Source organism: Prunus dulcis, chromosome 3, assembly GCF_902201215.1.
Source record: "Prunus dulcis chromosome 3, ALMONDv2, whole genome shotgun sequence".
In the NCBI taxonomy this organism is placed as follows: Eukaryota; Viridiplantae; Streptophyta; class Magnoliopsida; order Rosales; family Rosaceae; genus Prunus; species Prunus dulcis.
The window spans coordinates 1763294-1782858 of NC_047652.1; the positions used below are offsets into that span (position 1 = coordinate 1763294).

General features: G+C 35.7%; 2 protein-coding genes across 5 annotated transcripts; one reads left to right on the forward strand and one right to left on the reverse strand.

Moving 5' to 3' along the window:
• Positions 1-2359: 2359 nt before the first annotated feature.
• On the forward strand, positions 2360-10005 carry LOC117622045 (cycloartenol synthase). Of its 3 annotated transcripts, XM_034352550.1 has the most exons (18): positions 2360-2951; positions 3668-3853; positions 4084-4173; positions 4455-4649; positions 4737-4821; positions 5065-5231; positions 5588-5776; positions 6440-6553; positions 6714-6836; positions 6919-7041; positions 7108-7206; positions 7378-7434; positions 7852-7898; positions 7997-8140; positions 8550-8727; positions 8938-9018; positions 9267-9350; positions 9761-10005. In XM_034352550.1, the coding sequence occupies exons 1-18, from the start codon at positions 2739-2741 to the stop codon at positions 9872-9874; spliced, it is 2289 nt and encodes a 762-aa protein (XP_034208441.1). In that variant the 5' UTR covers positions 2360-2738; the 3' UTR covers positions 9875-10005. The 3 variants fall into 3 exon arrangements, with proteins under 3 accessions (XP_034208441.1, XP_034208442.1, XP_034208443.1); XM_034352552.1 differs by lacking the exons at positions 2360-2951; positions 3668-3853 and having other exon boundaries at positions 4131-4237; XM_034352551.1 differs by lacking the exons at positions 8938-9018; positions 9267-9350; positions 9761-10005 and having other exon boundaries at positions 8249-8667.
• Positions 10006-10251: 246 nt separating this feature from the next.
• LOC117622046 (beta-amyrin synthase) lies at positions 10252-15375 on the reverse strand. Of its 2 annotated transcripts, XM_034352553.1 has the most exons (15): positions 15149-15375; positions 13809-13994; positions 13570-13659; positions 13257-13454; positions 13082-13166; positions 12813-12979; positions 12538-12729; positions 12341-12454; positions 12058-12177; positions 11830-11952; positions 11658-11756; positions 11510-11566; positions 11015-11383; positions 10757-10921; positions 10252-10592 (listed from the first exon to the last, which is right to left on the reverse strand). In XM_034352553.1, the coding sequence occupies exons 1-15, from the start codon at positions 15347-15349 to the stop codon at positions 10473-10475; spliced, it is 2286 nt and encodes a 761-aa protein (XP_034208444.1). In that variant the 5' UTR covers positions 15350-15375; the 3' UTR covers positions 10252-10472. The 2 variants fall into 2 exon arrangements, with proteins under 2 accessions (XP_034208444.1, XP_034208446.1); XM_034352555.1 differs by lacking the exons at positions 13570-13659; positions 13809-13994; positions 15149-15375 and adding an exon at positions 13514-13555 and having other exon boundaries at positions 13257-13457.
• Between the last annotated feature and the right edge of the window lie 4190 nt (positions 15376-19565).

Below are 19565 nucleotides of genomic sequence, written 5' to 3' on the forward strand. Positions count from 1 at the left end.
TTTGAGAGGATCTCTAATGGGGATGTAAATTTGGGTGAAGTAAAGCCATATTTACGTTCTTATTTGCATTTTCGATCAAAATAAATTTGTCTTTTTTCCAATGGAAGGATGTAAATTTTGATTTAAATTTGGACCATTAGATGAATGTAGTCCTTACTTTTAAATTTTGATTTGATTCAATTGGGTATTCGAATTAGAGAGAAGATTTTGGATTCGTTGGATTAAGTTTCTGTTGAAAGAGAAGGAAATATGGGTCACTTAGCGTGGTGTAAGCCATAATATGTAAGTTTTCTTGTCAAGTCTTGCCACATATCTTAGGTGTTTCATTATTACGTACCTTCGTGTTAATTTCACTTGTTTTATAAGGGTGGAAGAATTAATGTAAGAGAAAATCAAAGAGCAAGAGTAAGAGGTGGTGATCATTGATGCCATCCTCTCAACAGTCTTGCATTAGAGCATTTCCAAAGCATGAGCTAAATTGGGGTTCATTTTGTAATAAAGAAAAATACGTTCAATGATTCTACATGTTTCTACTTTCTAACATTTAAATAAATTGAGGCCCATACAATTTTAGAATAATAATTGTCGCATTGCCTCATGCTATAGGAGGAGTAAACTTTTAATACGATAAATGAGTAGGCAAAATGACACATAGGTTGTCAAGCATTACAAAATCGGACATTACAGATTGAAATGAATAATTAAACTAACACATTTTTGCCCCAAATTAGATGAAGCTCAAAATGCTTTTGAAAATATATATATATATATATATAAAGTCCTATCTCATCAATTTTCCAAACTCCAACGTTGACTAATAAATTAGAATAGAATCTATAGAAAAGTTGTTTTCTTTGAATTATGCATGGTTTGTTTTCTGCAACCTTGTCATGTATTGAATTAGAACTATCTGAGAAGACGGATGGTACAATACAATACAACATGCCATTTCCTTTCCCTACAAGGCAAAACCAAGTCGGCCAAGCCTGGTTATATAAAAAAAAAGTTTGGCCGTCTCAAATTTCCAAGGTGGTCTCGGGCTATGATAAGTACGACTAATCTCCTTCATAATTATAATTTATAGGTATTTTTTAACTTGCTGGCCCAATTGAGGGTTGGTTAGGCATCCTACCCAACTCTTTTTGTGGTTAGGCATCCTAAACAACTCTTTTTGATGCAATACATTACAAATTTTGTAAAGGATATATTTCCTCTCGTGACTGGAAAACTCAAAAAGAAAAACTTATGCCCACGTATTAAATTGGCATTGATAGAAATATAGGAGTCCTACTTACATTGGAAGTAGGAAAGTATTTTCATTTTGTAATTATATTAGTTCACCTGGTCAAGAAAATCTTTCGGTACACTTGAAAGTTATATTAGTTTATCACATTTTTGTAAGATTATATTAGTTTATCATATTCTTCATATGAATAAAAAAAAGATCTGATATTTAGTTGTATAAAAATAGAAAAAGAAGCTTATAGCTAGTTCAACTGTTATGAGGAGAAACTCAATTTTCAAGCTGAAGTGCCAATATGCTAACATGGGGTTTCGAACTGGGGTTCCATGGGGAAGGGAGGAAGGGAGAAGTCACCACCACTGTGACAGAACCCATTGGCCAAAGTGTTTTATTTCTTTGCTAAGCTTGTGAAACACATAGGTGGTCCTGGGTTTTACTTGGGTTGAATTTGACAGTCCTATTTGTTGAATCTGATTAAATTAATCTCTTAGTTGTGATTGGTGATGATGGCCCTACTATAGAGATTGAGATAAAGATGATAATGGTGGTGAGCAAGGAAAAAATATCAATAAACATATTGGTATTCGTGACAATGATATAAAGCAGCATGGCTTGTGGTGTCCTTGTTTTGAATAGGCATTCTTATCATCGTCCCATGATATTTGCTAGTAGTTAGAAATCATACATGAATATTTTAGGGAAATTTAAAACTTTAGGATTTAGAAATATAATCACTCAAGGATCCTTCAAGGAGCATTGCTCAAATCCTCAGGAGGGTCTAATCATTTCGAGATCCCTTGAGCAGTGCTCGGGGATCCCTTTAGTGATTAAAAATCTGAAAGTAATTTTTTATAGATAAAACTCTTTTTTATTTATTTATAAATTTAATAAAAGCCATATTGAAGGATGAGAGAATTAAACCTAAGATCTTGGGTATAGGGATAAATACTCTTATAATTACTTGACCTACAAGCCCCTTACTTAAATAAAAATCTTTAACATCTTCAAAACTTGCCTAATTTGGAAATTTATCAATACCTCTTTCCATTCAGTGCACCAAACCTTCTAAAGAATTATCATCATTTCTATATAAACCCACAATTATTGATGTGGTCACATGGCCAAGGAAAAGGAAAAATAAACTTGGCTTGGATTAAAAAATTAATTTTTTCACATGGATTGATTGAAGTGTTCTTCAACTAATAATCTCATTGGTAGTGTCCAAATCCCAAAGGAGGGAAAACCAAGCTGACCCCTCTCTTTTCAGTTTTTTCTTCTCCAATCCCAACTGGCAACTAACAAAATTTCAATGCCCAATTACAATTTTCCTTCTTTTTTATAAGAAACCCAATTGCAAGTAGAAAAACATAAACTTTCTGCTCTTTTCTTTCTCACTGAAAATTCAGTGACCAATTTCACCAATTAAAAACCAAGCCCACATAAAAAAAATTCAAACTTACTTCAGGTCTGATTTTCAAGAAACAAAAAAGTCAAAATGTGGAAGCTGAAGATAGGAGCAGAGACAGTTGGAGAAGGCGGTTATCAATGGCTGAAGAGTGTGAACAATCACTTGGGACGGCAAGTGTGGGAGTTCAATCCAGAGCTTGGAAGCCCAGAAGAGCTTCAACGGATTGAAGATGCCCGCAAGGCTTTCTGGAACAACCGTTTTGAGAGGCAGCACAGCTCTGACCTCCTCATGAGAATTCAGGTTACAAACACAAACTTTCTGCAAAGCCTTCCATTTCTTGAACTTTCATCTGGGTTTTTCTCTATTTGCCAATTCATTGGTGTTTGTTTATTGTTGGGTAAGACTTTTCTCAAGAATGGATCATACTGCATATGGCTGTATGGTTTGTCCTGTATGCCAATTACATGTTTATTGTTCACAATATCACTGTGGTCTTCTGGATCATCGAATTATGTATGTACAATCACCGGAATTTGATAATGTGGTCAAATTACTCACACTGCATTCTCTGATTCCATGTGCAGGGATATGCATTGTAAGTTGGAATATTTCTTTCTTCCGGATGATCTGTATTTTCAATACCGTATCGTCATTCCTATGCTTAATTGTATGCCATCCAACATTTTGCATGCCATGGTGATATGGTCATAGAAAATTTTCATCTTTTCTGTTTCTTGTATCTTTGGCTTTCATATGTAGCATCTGGGTATATCTATAATAGTTTGTTAAAGAATGGCTACAGAAACCGTGTAACCATCCTTAAAATTTGTCTCCTTAATCATGCCTAATTTGTTAATCCCCTGACAATATGAGCAAAGGAGTTTAGCGATTTCAGGACAAAGGATATGAGGTTTGAAGTTGGTGTTTTAGTTTTTTAGTTACTATATTTTGCAACACTACTTTTTCCTTTTGTTTTTGTTTTTAACCAATGTTTCTTTCTTATTAATGAAATGTAGTTCGAAAAGGAGAATCCATGTGGCACTAATCTGCCACAACTCAAAGTTAAAGATGAAGAAGAGGTGACGGAAGAGGTGGTGAAAACGACCTTACGTAGAGCTATCAGTTTTTATTCAACAATCCAGGCACATGATGGTCATTGGCCTGGGGATTATGGGGGTCCAATGTTTCTGCTTCCTGGTTTGGTAAGGGAGAAACTAGTAAACACTCTGTTTCCATCAATATTTGTATCAAAACACGGCAAATCTATATATCATGGCTGAATATGAGAAAGAAGTTTTACATTCCAAAAGATGGTCGCATATTTGTTTTTGAACTGCATGGCCATTCTCATATTACCAATTGGACCAATGAATGGTCCAATTGGTAATAGTTGGGTAACTAAGTATTACTTACCAATTGCAATTTGCAACAGGTCATTACACTTTCAATTACTGGAGCTCTAAATGCTGTGTTATCAAAAGAGCATCAACATGAAATGTGCAGATATCTCTATAATCATCAGGCAAGAATGGTTTCTCATGAAGTTAATGCTTTTTAAGAAAGCTTATTTGCACATAGAATTTCAGGTGACTTTCTCCCTGTATGATAATAAGATGACAAACTGATATGACTTGTATTCTTTCTGCTCTTCTTAAAGGAAAATATTAACATTTTATCAAACTCAGTGAATTGCTTATAAGTTGTACACATGAATGGTTTGTTTTTATACCAATAATGTCATTACTACTTGTCTTAACTAATATTGAATTAATGAAGAGAAGAACTGATGAATTGTTTTTGCAGAATAAAGATGGGGGATGGGGTCTACATATTGAGGGGCCAAGTACCATGTTTGGTACTGCACTAAATTATGTGACTTTGAGGTTGCTTGGTGAAGGTGCCGATGATGGACAAGGGGCAATGGAATTAGCACGAAAATGGATATTAGACCATGGTGGCGTGACTAAAATTACTTCATGGGGGAAAATGTGGCTTTCAGTATGAACTCAATGCTTATATTGTTGGATTGTGCCAAATACGTAGTCCTTTGGAATATTAGTTGACATGCATCTTTGATGGTGATAGGTACTTGGGACATATGAATGGTCCGGGAATAATCCACTGCCGCCAGAAGTATGGCTATGTCCTTACTCTCTCCCATTTCATCCAGGTCTCTCATCATTATTGTTACAGTTGACATTGATGCTATAGGTTCACTCTAGGCAGGATAACAAGAAATTCAAGTCTCCTTTCATTAACAAATCTTCATCAAGAAAATGAATATGCTTTCTTTCCATTATGATTAATAAGTGAGGTCCCATTAGCATTATTAGGGAACATACATTTGTGCATTTTGTTAATGTGTAACTTTTACTCTTCATTGGTTATGAATTTGCGAAATTTCCAATTATAGGAAGAATGTGGTGTCATTGTCGAATGGTGTATTTGCCCATGTCATATTTGTATGGGAAGAGGTTTGTTGGACCTATCACACCCACAATCCGGTCATTGAGGAAGGAGCTTTATAGTGTTCCCTATCATGAAGTTGATTGGAATCAAGCTCGCAATCTATGTGCAAAGGTTGGTAAGAGACATCTGCCGTTTTGAATATGTTCTTCCTCCAGCTCCCCTGCATAAAGAATCCCATGTCTTTGAGTTTGATTGTACACTTCCGCTTTCCATAATTTAGGCACAGGTGAAATATATGATAGCTTTTTGTGCAAGTACATTTATGATTAGGGTCCTAGACATGGTTAATTGGTAGATTGTTTTCCTATAACTCCTTGAATACAAATACAACACGTGTCCACTGCATCTATTTATATAGGTGCATGCATATTTTTATCCAATTGTAGTTGTACAGGTAATCTATTTATAACATTTTATATGCAAATGTTCTTTTGATGCTTACATGGGATGCTTGATACAATTGTTAGGAAGATCTGTACTACCCACACCCAATGGTTCAGGATATTTTGTGGGCGTCTCTTCACTACATATATGAACCTGTTTTCGCGCGCTGGCCTGCGAAGGAATTGAGGGAGAATGCTTTGCAGACTGTAATGCAGCATATTCATTATGAAGATGAAAATACTCGGTATATATGCATAGGGCCTGTTAACAAGGTATGCATATCATCACGTGCTTTTTGGTTTATATGTAGAAGTAGTGAGCAGTGTTTGAAATTACAAGTTTACCATGTTAATTCTTTTATTGGTTTACATTAATGTGTGTGAGATGTTGTACAACTGACAGCAAGCACATTTTTTAGGAATAGAACAATATGATTCAAAGAGTTATATTTGAAAGAACAAAAAATACGCCATACTCAAGGATGTGGTCACTAACCTGTTACATTGTATAGAAAGTTTCCATTCTAGAACATAAGAAGTCCATGGTAAATGAAAGAAAAGAAACTATTTGCTAGTTATACGCCTTTTCTTTGAATTTTTTCTAACCTGCTAGTAGCCTTCTATTGGAATTGTATGCTTGACTTTTTGTCATTATTCCATGGCTGCCAACAAGTCTCACACATGTATCGATTATAAAGTAATTGAATCATTCAAAAAATCTTCCAACACATTTCAAATATCTAAAATTAATTTACAAGTTGGATTAGTAATTGACTATCCTAAACATCTATCATCATCTGCCAATAGATCTCATACATCCATGGACATGGTTGCCAATGGAACTGCGCAATTGACACTTTTCTTTAGTTCACTGATTCACTTAGATGCAATGAGTAGTTGTGTGGCTCTTGATTTTCTATATCCCAAACGATGCAGGTGTTAAATATGCTTTGCTGTTGGGCGGAGGATCCAAACTCAGACGCATTCAAGTTGCATCTTCCGAGAATCCCTGATTATTTGTGGGTTGCTGAGGATGGCATGAAAATGCAGGTCCAGTAATAGCATTCAATTGTTTCTCCCTATCTCTTCTCCCACTCCCTCTTTCTCACCTGAAGCAATCTCAATTTTGGTCCTGTATCATTAGAGTTATAACAAACTTACAACTTTGTAAATATGCTGCTAATTGTTTTTTCTTTTTCTTTTGCCGCAGGGCTACAATGGAAGTCAATCATGGGATACTTCTTTTGCAGTTCAAGCGATCATATCAACTAACCTTGCTGAAGAATTTGGACCTACTTTAAGAAAAGCGCATGAATACATAAAAGATTCGCAGGTTCTCGGGGGCTTAAAATCATACTGTATCACTTAAAAATTATGCTAATTATCCTTGCTTGACTAGTACCTTGCTCTTGAAGGTCTTAGAAGATTGTCCTGGAGATCTGAATTTTTGGTATCGTCACATTTCAAAAGGTGCTTGGCCTTTCTCAACAGCAGATCATGGATGGCCCATCTCTGACTGCACAGCAGAAGGACTGAAGGTAGCTTGGAAACTCAACATTTCACATACATACATTGATTTTAATAATATTTATTTCTTTGTGCAGGCTGTCTTATTACTATCAAAACTTCCAACGGGAACAGTTGGCGAATCATTGGATATGAAGCGATTATATGATGCCGTAAATGTTACGCTTTCCTTACAGGTAATGATTGGCTATATGGGAGTTGGAATCTGACAGAGGACATATTGATGGAAATTATAAATTAGGCAGCTCGTGTCTTAATAGTTTGACAGAATGTTTACATATTCCTGCATTTCGGTTTTTGGAGTACTTAATCAATTCCCTAATCTTTTGATTTTGGAAGTACTGCAGAATGATGATGGTGGTTTTGCGACTTATGAATTAACCAGATCATACCAGTGGTTGGAGGTATGAATCATTTATGCTCCTTTTCTTTTCCTTCTTTTCCCTTTTTTATTTTATGATATAGACCGTATGAGTATTCTCTGTAGAGGTATGCTTTCAATGGCAAACCCATTGTCTAACAAGTTTTGTGAATATGCTGCCAAGTCTCCTCATGTTTTTTTTTACCATTATGTACTTTGAGCCCTTGAACTCTATTTTGTAACAGGTTCTTTTATAATCATGGTCATTGTGGAATCTTATTATTTTTGTAGACTGGTGATGAGGTTGGATTGCGTTTAACTGTCTATTGGGTTTCAGCCTATGCCATGTTATTCTGTTTGCATTATGCCGAAACTTTTGTGTTCCAAGTGTCAATATACTGTTATATTGATGATGGTTGGATTAGATCTGTATGATTTGTTAAATTTATCTTATTTTCAGCTAATCAACCCTGCCGAAACTTTTGGTGACATTGTTATCGATTATCCGTAAGATTTCTGCACACATCATTTTGAATGTTGTTTGTACATTTAGTCCTGTATTGTGGAAAATGACTGATGTCATCTTGACTGGAGCGGTAATGCAGATATGTGGAATGCACCTCAGCAGCAATTCAAGCACTTGCAATGTTCGGAAAATTATATCCTGGACATAGGAGGGAGGAAATAGAAAGCTGTATTGCTCGTGCGGCAAAGTTCATTGAAAAGATACAAGCAACAGATGGCTCTTGGTTTGTTTTCAAACTCAATATAATATTCATTCATACAGGTACCCGTTTCACTGTGCGGTCTGGATGTGTGCCGGTGGATATTGTTGGTTGTATGTGTTCTTTGTGCAGTCCAAGCAATCCACGAAGTCAACTCAATCAATGGCTGGTGGTGATCTATGACATCTGCGTCAGACCACAATTGAAAAGACACACATGCACACAAATTTTTCGTGTTTAAAGTTTAAACAACACTGCACATTCAAACATAATTCCATCTCGTCAATGATCTTAATCAACTGGTTGACAACATAACATGTTAAATTGTCCGGTCAGACAGAATCTGTCATCTCTCTCTCTGATGATGAACAACAAAAGAACATAATGATTATGAGATTAGTTGCACCAATTTACTTTGGAGTTTTTATAATAGGTACGGTTCCTGGGGAGTATGCTTCACCTATGCTGGGTGGTTTGGGATAAAGGGGTTGGCTGCTGCTGGAAGGACATATAATGACTGCTCTAGTATCCGTAAAGCATGTGATTTTTTGTTATCCAAAGAGCTTCCTTCAGGTGGATGGGGAGAAAGCTATCTGTCATGTCAGAACAAGGTTCAGTGGTTCCTCAAATTTGAAATATCCTTGTCATTTCTAGGCCCAGAGCTTACTTCATTCTTTCAATTATGAAAAATTCCTATTATGTTGATGGCATGTGATTTGTCCCTTTTCTTAATTTCTGGTTTTCACTCACGTACACATTTGACAAAATGTATGATCTAAGTTAGTCTTGCATGATTCTAATGCCGACTATCTCTATGCCAGGTGTATACAAATCTCAAAGACAATAGGTCACATATAGTCCATACTGCATGGGCTATGTTGGCCCTCATTGGTGCTGGACAGGTACATTGATATCAATCGTATTCTTTCTTTTTCTTTTTCTTTTGTTTTGTGGGGGGCATTTTCTCACTAACACTATTGGAGAGGGGGAAGGATGGAAAGTGGGAAAAGAGGAGGGAAAGAAAGCTGGTTGTATTCTAAAACTGCAGCAACATAGTTTTTGGGTGCTTTTATGAATAACTATATGAACTACTACTACATGTTACTGACTTTTGTACCCGTATGTTTTGTTATTTTCTCTTGTTTGAAAGGCTAAGAGAGACCCAACTCCATTGCACCGTGCAGCTAGAGTACTTATAAACTCTCAAATGGAAATTGGAGATTTTCCTCAAAAGGTAAATCTAGCCACTTTCTCCGCAATTTGTTCACGTAAAAAAACATTGTGTTCTCTTGCTTGACTGTGCAATTGAACTATGTCCTGAGAATCTACAACTACAAAAGAACATGCAACTCTATGGTCAAAGAAACACATTTTCTTTGGTTTGATTGTACATGCTAACTGTAATATTAGTCAACACATTTAGTCTTGGATACCTGCCACACATTTGTGTTGCAGTGGAACACACTCCCTGACCATCCCATATGATATGCAACAGTCACTTCCTCCCACAGAGGACTGTCAGTAAACTTGAAAAATAACCTGAAAGGAGTTACCTCTGCGCTAAGTGATTCCAAAAATAAATCAACTGTGATTACCAATTACCACTGGTACATGAACTCAGTAATTCTTTCACTTCGCTTACAGGAGATCACGGGAGTTTTCAACAAGAACTGCATGATCAGCTATTCAGCCTACCGAAACATTTTTCCCATTTGGGCCCTTGGAGAATATCGTTGTCAGGTATTGGAGGCCCTCTGAATGATGTTCAATGCTTAGTATTCCAGAAAATGAATTGTTTTCATCAACATGTATGAGGGCTCCTTGAACTCAGCTCAAATCAATGTACTTCATAAATTAATGTTTATCAATTTACAACATGTCTTTGATCACATGAGTTTTCGTTATGCATTAGTTGTAACAATTCTGGACATCAACAAGGGTCTTCTGCAGCAAAGCAGTGTCCAAATAAACAAGGGTTTGTGGCCCCAAAGTAGAGTCATTTTAGGAAGGTTATCAAGGGTTGTGAACCTTCTTCCTTCTTTTCAAATTGATCATTTTAGGAACATCTGACACGGTCTTTTTGCCCGTTAATGTTGTAATCGTAGTCATCGCCTAAGAAAAGCATAATTAACATATGGCACAAATAGAAATTTTATTTTGTTTTATAATTTGAACAGGAAATTCAATCTCATTGAATTGTAAATAGGTAACCTAACTTCCTCATAGATTTATTGACACATTGCTTATACACAGTTATTCTCAATAGGCATCAAGCTGAACCTCGTAAAAAAAAAAAAAATCAACAGGCTATTATATGTTTCATCCTTTAAGTTGGATGAGCTACACAATACAGCACTTAGGGTTTGGAAGGCAATGGGACCTGCTTGCGGTACTCTGCAAGAGCCCACAGAGGGTAGATATTTCTGTAAGTTGCATAATGTAGCATGCAGTTCTTCTGGAATACTCCAGTGATTTCCTGCCATAATTCAATGATTAGTGGTTAGATTAAGCGTATTCCAACATGGTATGTTATTTTGTATTTGATCTTTCTCAATCATCAAGATTATAATGCAAGTCAACAAGATTGCAATGCAAGTCATCAATATTACAATGAAAGTCATGTTGTGCTAAGAAATATACCTGTTGGGGAAAATCACCATTTTCCATTTGAGAATTGATAATCAACTTCGCTGCACGATGAAGACGTGCAGGGTCTCTGTCTGCCTGTCCAGCATGAATCAGACCCATCATAGCCCATGCAGTGTGTACTAAATTTGATCGGTTTCCTTCGAGCGGAACGTACTCCTGTGTCACCCAACACAAAGACATTATAATGTAAGACAATGGGATTGTTTAAGAAACTTGAAGCTTAAAAATATAACACCTCCCACATTTTACCTTTTTGGGACATGAAAGGTAGCTCTCTCCCCAACCACCATTCTCTCTCTGTGTTTTGAGTAGAAAGTTAACCCCTTTGCGCATGGCTAAACAATTATTGAAAGTCTTGCCGGCAGCTGCTAACCCTCCAAGGGCAAACCAGGAACCATATGTGAAGCAAACTCCCCAATTTCCATACCATGAACCATCTGGCATTTGTATGTTTTGAAGGTACTCTGTGGCATTGGTAATGAAATGATCAATCTCTTTCTTCCTGTGCCCAGGGTACAACTTCTTAAACAGAACCAAAGCCTGAATTGCAGATGAAGTGCACTCAACATATTCATGCTCAACCACAATGTCCTCGAAGAATTCAGTGGGATTTAACATCTAGAGGAAGTAAAAAAGAATTCAGTGGGATTCAACATATCTGTTAATGGATATTTCAAGAAAATTAACTTCTTACACATCTGACATATTTGCATAAGAACATGACCAATTTGTTAAAATTCTTACTTCTAACCAGTCTGCAGCTCCTGCTGGTTCCCAGGCTGCTACACCACCATTTTTACTCTGCAATGATTTGTAAAATAAGGCTTTTTTATTTATGAGTTTATGACTAGAGGTGCAAGATAAGAGTACTTGAAGACACATTAGTTGTCACCTGTAGGGAAAGTAGGACGTTGACAGAATCATATAATCGCTCAGGTTCCATTTTTTCACCAATTATCTCAGGTCGCATCATCGAGAACAGCAGGCAACACTGTAGAGGGGGCTATCGTGAGAAACATGGAGATAACAAACAGGGTGGATATCTAAATTGAAGCGTTCGTTACCTTTAAACCCTCTGCAGTGCAATCAGAAACTTGCCATCCATGGTCTTGATCAGAGAAAGTCCATGATCCTTTGGAAATATGGCGGTACATGCTTTTGAAGTCACCAGATGGATTGTCCTTCACCTGTACAGTTTGGGTGCAAGGGATTCATTAGTCTGAACAAATTAATGGTTACACATTCACATTTTAAAAAAATGATAATTGAGTTCACTGATGTTAAAAATGAACCTGAGATTTCTTGATGAAGTCATGTCCTCTAGCGAGCGTAGGTCCAATTTCGTCAGTGAGATTGCTAGCAAGCAAAGCTTGAATGGCAAAACCAGTATCCCATTGTTGGCTGCCAAAACTCTGCATATAGTTGAGTTACACTTTGAATTAAATGCAAAACTCTGTCTCAAAATTAAATGCATACAACTATATAGTGAAGAGTAAATGTTTGAAAATTCAAAATCACAGTAAAGTTCACTGTATGGTGTTTAACTGCTACTGTTTAAACAAAATGTGTACTAACTTGCATCTTCATCCCATCTTCAGCAACCCATAAATAATCTGGGATTCTGGCAAGATGCTTCTTAAAATAGTCCCCATTTGGATCTTCAGCCCAACAAGCAAGCATGCATAACACCTGTTCAAGTAAGGCAAAATTTGTAAATAACATGAGAACCTCAAAACTATTAGCATCCTTCATTGATTCTGTAATCGCATTACCTTTTCAACACATCCAATGGTAATATATCTGCTGTTCTCATCTTCATAATGAATATGCTTCATTGTTACTTGAAGAGCTTTTTCTCTGATCAACTTGTTAAACGGCCAGCGATTAAGAAGAGGCTCTGTACATATGTAGAGACTATCCCACATGATGTCCTGTATCCAAGGGTGAGGGTAGTAGATATCCTCCTGCAATTAAATTACTGTAATCAGGTTCTGTAATTGAACAAGAAACATAAACTGATTAACTAGTTTAATTAAGTTAAACTCACTTTTGCGCAGAGATGGCGCACTCCCTTCCAATTAATTTCATGGTAAGGTTGAGCATATAGTTCTTCCCTCAACTGCAGAATGAGAGGAGTGATTGGGCCAACAAACCTCTTCCCATATAAATATGACATAGGCATGTAAACCATCCTACAATAGCACCACATTTTTGCTGCATTTTCAAGATAAAAGAGGTTAAAAATTAAGACTTCTAACTAAATCACAAGGACACTCCTGGAGTTTGCAGAATTCTTCAATCAGCAGGTGTGCTAACCTGGGTGCATAGGAAGAAATGAAGGCAGCATCCAAAACTCGGGCGGCATTGGGTTGCTTCCAGACCACTCAAACACGCCAAGTATCTACAACAAAAGCAACATACTTATATTAATTGAAGCCTAATAAATGCACCTAGCACTCATATTTTTTCCATTCAACAAGGCCATACGTACCGAAAGCCAAGTCTTTCCCCAAGAGGGCATGTGTGTGACACTACCATGATCAAGAATCCATTTCCTTGCTCTGGCACAAGCATTGTCCTGGCCTCCATCAGGTCCTTCTCCAAGAATGCGCATACAAATGTAGCTCAGGGCTGTGCCGAACATGGTGCTGTGTCCTTCAATATGTAATCCCCAACCACCATCTTGATTCTGAAAATACATTACCATTCTTTATATACTAGTTTAACACAAAATATGCACAATGAGTGGAAATTAAATTTAAAAATTGATCCCATTTGTGTGAACCAAATAAATAAGTGTGCACCTGATGATAGTATATGTAACGCAGAATTTCTCTGCGATGCTCTGCTGGGAATACAGTATTAAGATGCCCTGTAATGTATGTACACATGACCTGCAAAAAAAATTAAAATATTAAAAAATTAAAATATTAAAATATTAAAAAATAAAAAAGGGAAAATTAGTAAAACGCTCCAAAATTTTAGTAAAAAATTCTCTAATAAATAACTGTAATTATAAGGAAATTAGAAATTATATACTCACCAAAGGAGGAAGGAAAAACAATGGGCCAGCATTTTCAGCAGGCCAATGGCCATCACTTGCCTGCAAGGCTGAAAAGAAGTGAACAGATCTTCTCAGTGAGGCTGTTGCCTTTTCATATGTGATTTCCTCGCCATCCTCAACCTTTACTGGGGGAATTGTCTGCTTGAAGTTCTTCTCTTTTAGGAACTGCAGTTTAGTGAACAGAGGAGAGGATTGGGATTTGTATTAGAGAAAAAGTAAGTTAATTCATGATGCTGATTTCAGTGGGGGTGCTAAGGTTTTGGAGGCACTAGGCGAACCACTAAAAATGTGACCTACTTTTTATATATATTTATGTAAATTTTTTTGGATAAGTAGAAAAAAATTATATGAACTCAAAGTCACAATTGTAACTTAAAAAGAATCAAATAAAATGTAATTCACATAATAATTTTATAAAATACATCAAAACATCACTTAAATATCGCTTATCTTATACTTTTCGATGCAAAAAGTATCAATTAACTTTACATAATCAAGTTTTTCTACCATGTCCTTTTCAATATAAAATATAAAAACTAAATATAAAGCTTGTGGATTTTTACCTTCTTATTCTTGCGCTTCCTCTTGCATTTTTTAAAAAATACTAATAATTGGTCCTTTATTAAGTTTCCTTTTTAAAGTTTTAGAGAAGATAATTGGGCTTTTTAAAAAACAATACTTGGGCTTAATATAATATCAATACGGTACAAAAGTAACATATAATATATATATATATAGTCTCGATTTTTTGGACTATAGGGGTTCAAGAGATTTGTGTCACTCACCGTTGGATATAAATTCAACGGTTCACTCACTCTTGCACTCCTTTTAAGAAATTTTTTTAAACCGTTGGATGTTACATTCAACGGTAGGTGACCACAATCTCTTGGACCATTGTGGTCCAAAAGATCGGATTATATATATATATATATATATATACATATATATATATATAGTGGTTTATAAAAATTGAGGGCAATTCTAATTTGGAGTCCTTAGACGACTGCCTTACCCGCCTATCTTCTGGGTGATTATAGAACAAACTTATGAGTGCTAATTGAAAACAAGAAAAAGAATTCAAAATTTGACAGGTTTAAAGCTAACTATTTGTCTAGTTGTATTTTTCTTTATTTCTTTATTTTACTTTTTTATTTATTTATAAGATATGATATCAAGTTTGAAACCCCTTTCAAGATTTTTATAATAATTTAATAATAAAAACCAAGACAAACATACACACACTCCTGTTCTCTTGCTAAACTTAAGTCTAAGAAGAAGAGAACATTACTAAGTACTAACGAAATTAAGTGGATAAAGACCTGCATACGCCATAGGAGGTCACCACTAGGCTTGACCTGATAGCGATTATTGTAGAAATTAAGACGAGCTTCTTCCACCTCGGCTCGCTCTTCGGGAGTTCCTGCCTCGGCATCAAACTCAAATATCTGCCTCCCCACAAAGTCGTTTGTGCTGTAGATATAAGGATCATTCCCTCCATCTGCAACCTTAAGCTTCCACATTCTTCAAATATCTCTTTCTTATTATATATATATATATATAGCTACCAACTGCTGTTTTACCTTGATATATATCTTCTCAGTAAGAAACCTGTTTCATGCATATGCAATGTATAAGTCACAATGAATACACCATAAAGATGTGCTAAGTAGCTTGGTGAATCTATATATATATATAACACATAGGATCCCCTGGCTTTCCATATTTTGTAAATGTCTGAATTGTTGTATATATAGTGTGTACGGATATTTGTGTGTGTGTGTGTGAGAGAGAGAGAGAGAGAGAGAGAGAGAGAGAGAGAGAGAGAAACCCCGTACGTACAGTTTGCAGTTTGCAAAGAAGCTGCTGCAGAAACCGTATTGTAGAGTTTGGTTATATAGCTATGAATGAAAGAGAGGTGGGGCTGGCCAGCTAGCTAGCTCATATATATATATATATATATGTGTGTGTGTGCGTGTGTTGTATATGTATGGTTAATGCGCGCACAGAGAGAGAGAGAGAGAGAGAGAGAGAGAGAACCTCTAGTGCAGTTTGCAAAGAATATTGAATTTGGTTATAACGAGATGAAATGCAGGAGAACTTTATAGACAAAACAAACAATATGAGGTATATATGACATGCCATGTGATGTTATTGTTTTTGGTCTTTGGTAATTAAGCTGATCAGCTATACGCCATTTTTTTCAACAAAGTCGGCATTTACCCATTGTTGCTATTGCCACGGCCAAGCCACCACAGATCCCTTAATTAATTACGTGAATGGCTTGATTTGATAGACTGGTGATCTTGTGAGAGGAGTTTCTCATACATACTGCGGGAGCGATTTTCGTCCACGAGAATATTCGTCTAAGATTCTGCCTTCCTCTTCGTTGTCTCTTTCTCCCTGCAAAATAAATCGGAATAAGAGGATCACCCCCGGGGGGTGTTGGCCAAAGGCCCGCCGATACCTAAGTTAGTTCAATTGATTTGTAGAGAAACAATAACTAAAAAGCGTACGAAGATAGGAGATATATGTATGGTGTGAACCGGGCAGCCGGAGCCTTCATAGCTTTTCTGGTTTAGATTCAACTAATATGTTAAGGGCCCATGAAAATCCCTTCATATAACTTGTGAAACCAAATAATAAGTTGAATGTTTGTGTCTATAGTTCAATTCAATGCATTTATAAATATGAAAAGAGGGCATGAATTCATGTAAAAAGAGAAATTTGGTTTATGATTGGTATTAGAGTGTTGTGTAATAGAGTGTATTAGGATATAATATGGGTATTTTTGGTAGTTAAATAGGGGTGTACTTAGCTAATTTTATATTTTAATTAAAATATTAGGGTATACTTAGATCATAGGGTGTACTCAGTTAATTTTAGGGTTCGTTTAGCAGTAGTCAAAAAATTCTATATAAAATGAATTTTAGAAACACACCCAAATCCAATTTACAACATAACAAAGAGGCTTTGAACTTTCTATAAATTACAAAACTGTCATCGATTTCTTCAAATAAGCACAACCTCAAAGCCTCATAATAAAACCCAAAACACTCAATAAATTACTTTGATGCCTATTAAGTGCTTTTGGTTTTTTTTTTTTAATGAGGTTTTGAATTGGGCTTGTTTTTAGAAATCGATGGCAATTTTGTAATTTATAAGAAGTTAAAAGTCTCTTTATTATGTTGTAAATGGGTTTTGGGTGTGTTTCTAAATTCCATTTCATATAGAGTTTTTTTATAATTATTTGAGCCCCCATATTTGATATAATAGTGAATCTCCCTAAATTCAATAAGGCTAGCTGTCATTTTTTGAGTTTGTTTATGGAAATTAAATGTTGTAGAGTTCCTTATTTATATCACTAGTGCTAAGAATGAATATATAACTAAGGGAGATTTTATTGGCACCCTATTATTTGCTCTTTGCAACCCATACTAATTTTAAACATGAATAAGTTATTTAACCCTTGTACATGATTACCGTTAAGGACAAAAAGCATTTATAATAAAAATTAAATTTGCTCACTACACCGCACATATGTTCCTGCAACCCTAGTTAAACTTTTTTCTCAAACTATTATGTTTCTACAACCCTAATAAGGTTTATACGCTTATATTGGTGAAAAAATGTATTGTATTTATTCATGAATGGTGAGATTGAAGTTAGAGAGGCTTCGAATGAGGTATGATTTTATTTTTTGGCGTTTTTCAAGCTTAGGATTTCATGATGGTTCGCTGGTTGCGTTCAGCACACTAGTACTGAACGCGATAGGTAAATTCGGTGAAATGCCATCGAAACATTGCACCTATTTCGGTGGTGTTTGATCGGCCGTTAACTTCAAATGCAGTGGAGATCCACCATAATACGGAATAGTGTTTAGTGGTGTATTACCGAATTTTTGCCTACAATTCAGTGGCAACGAATTGCAATATATTAATTTTTTCAGTAACTTATTGTCGACCACAAATTTAATGTAAGTTATTTTGACCTCACTCCTATTGAAGGAACAAAAACAAGGTGACGCCCTTAAAATAGACGACACATCATCCAATGTCATGGTCATCTCACCAAATGGCATGTGAAAAATGTTCATTTCGGGATGCCATCTCTCAAAGAAGGTAGATACAACAATCTTATCTACATTCTGATAAGAACACCTGATAAGTTGTTATAATCCAGAAATTTGAATGTACCATTTGAATATACCATTATTTGGATTTGCCCACCAATTTCACTAACGAAGGGTAAATGTCTTCGACATGCACCTAAGGTGATCACATTCCTAATCAAAAACAATATTAAGTACAAAATCAATAACCATTTCGGTAGATGATCACTGAAGTACAAGAAATGAATTCAAGGAAACAAAAAACGAATTCAGTAGACTACTACTGAAAAACGGGAAAATATTCAATGAACTACCATTAAAAAAACTAAAACAGATTTGGTGGACTACTACTGAAAACATAAACACATTCGGTGGATAGCCACTGAAAAAGGAAAACAAATTTGGTGGACTACCACTGAACAAGGTAACGATTTCAGTGGGGTTTACATAGGTAAGTTAAGGAATGGGGTTCATGAGGGCAATCTAGAAAGAAAAATGAGGTGTAGTGAGTAATTTTAAAATTTACTAAAATTCAATGGGATGTAAAGAGAATATGAGGTGCAAAGAGCAAATTTTAGTGTGTCAATAACATTACCCTATAACTAAATATCTCATACAAGAATCAAGCCCGTCACTAAGGCGTGCAGATCAGCACGTCAACAATATTGCACCAAGAAAACTAACAAAAATAATTGCCTACATAATTTCAAACGTGCACGACTAGATCACAGTGGGAGGAAAAAAAAAAAAAAAGCTAGCCCAAATGGGAAACCTTAAAAAAAGTGTACCAAAACAGTTAATATGACAACTACGTTTAACAATTTTTGGTGCATTATTTAGTTCATTTATTGTCTGGCCGCAAATTATTAGTATTACTTTTTTATAAAAAGAAGCAATAGATTATATTTATATTTCAAGCTTAAAGGAAAAATAGGAGCAATTAAGTCAATGTGGACGTGCACAAATATTAGCCAAAGAAAAAACAAGTCTTACCACTCAATATTCCTACTCACCAAAGTCCAAGTCGGTGATGTGAATGTTAATTAATTCCAAAATAATCATTCAAGTTCCCACCAAGTAACCACCGCAATTTGAAAATCAAGAGCAAAAATTAACGGTGGGGTTGGTCTTATTGGTACGTACAGCTGCTAGCTTTATCTTTTCATGGGACCATTTCGTACGGCTCCATGGATAGCCTCCCCTAATTTAATCAAATTTTGCTGTCACATTAATTATCTTTCAGTATATGGCTTACACATTAATACGTAATGGCTTACAATGATTTTGATCTTCAATAATCTCAAATTTGAACCCCTTAACCTATGATATTTTTACATTGTTAAAGAGACATAATGACTCACATGTGGGGGTTTGCACATTGTTAAAGAGACAGAATGGCTCACATGTGGGTGTGACGTATGGGTGAGGGCTAGTGCTAATGCTAAGGGCCACATACTAGATTTTGTAAAATTGTAATCAAAGGAAGAATATTTGATTACTGGATGATTTTCCTCTTTACAGTGTCAAGGGTATCTATACACAGGTTTCCTACAATCACGAGACTAATAAAGGAAAGCAAATCATGTATAATCAATTATATATAATTTGGCTAATCAATCAATCCCTAA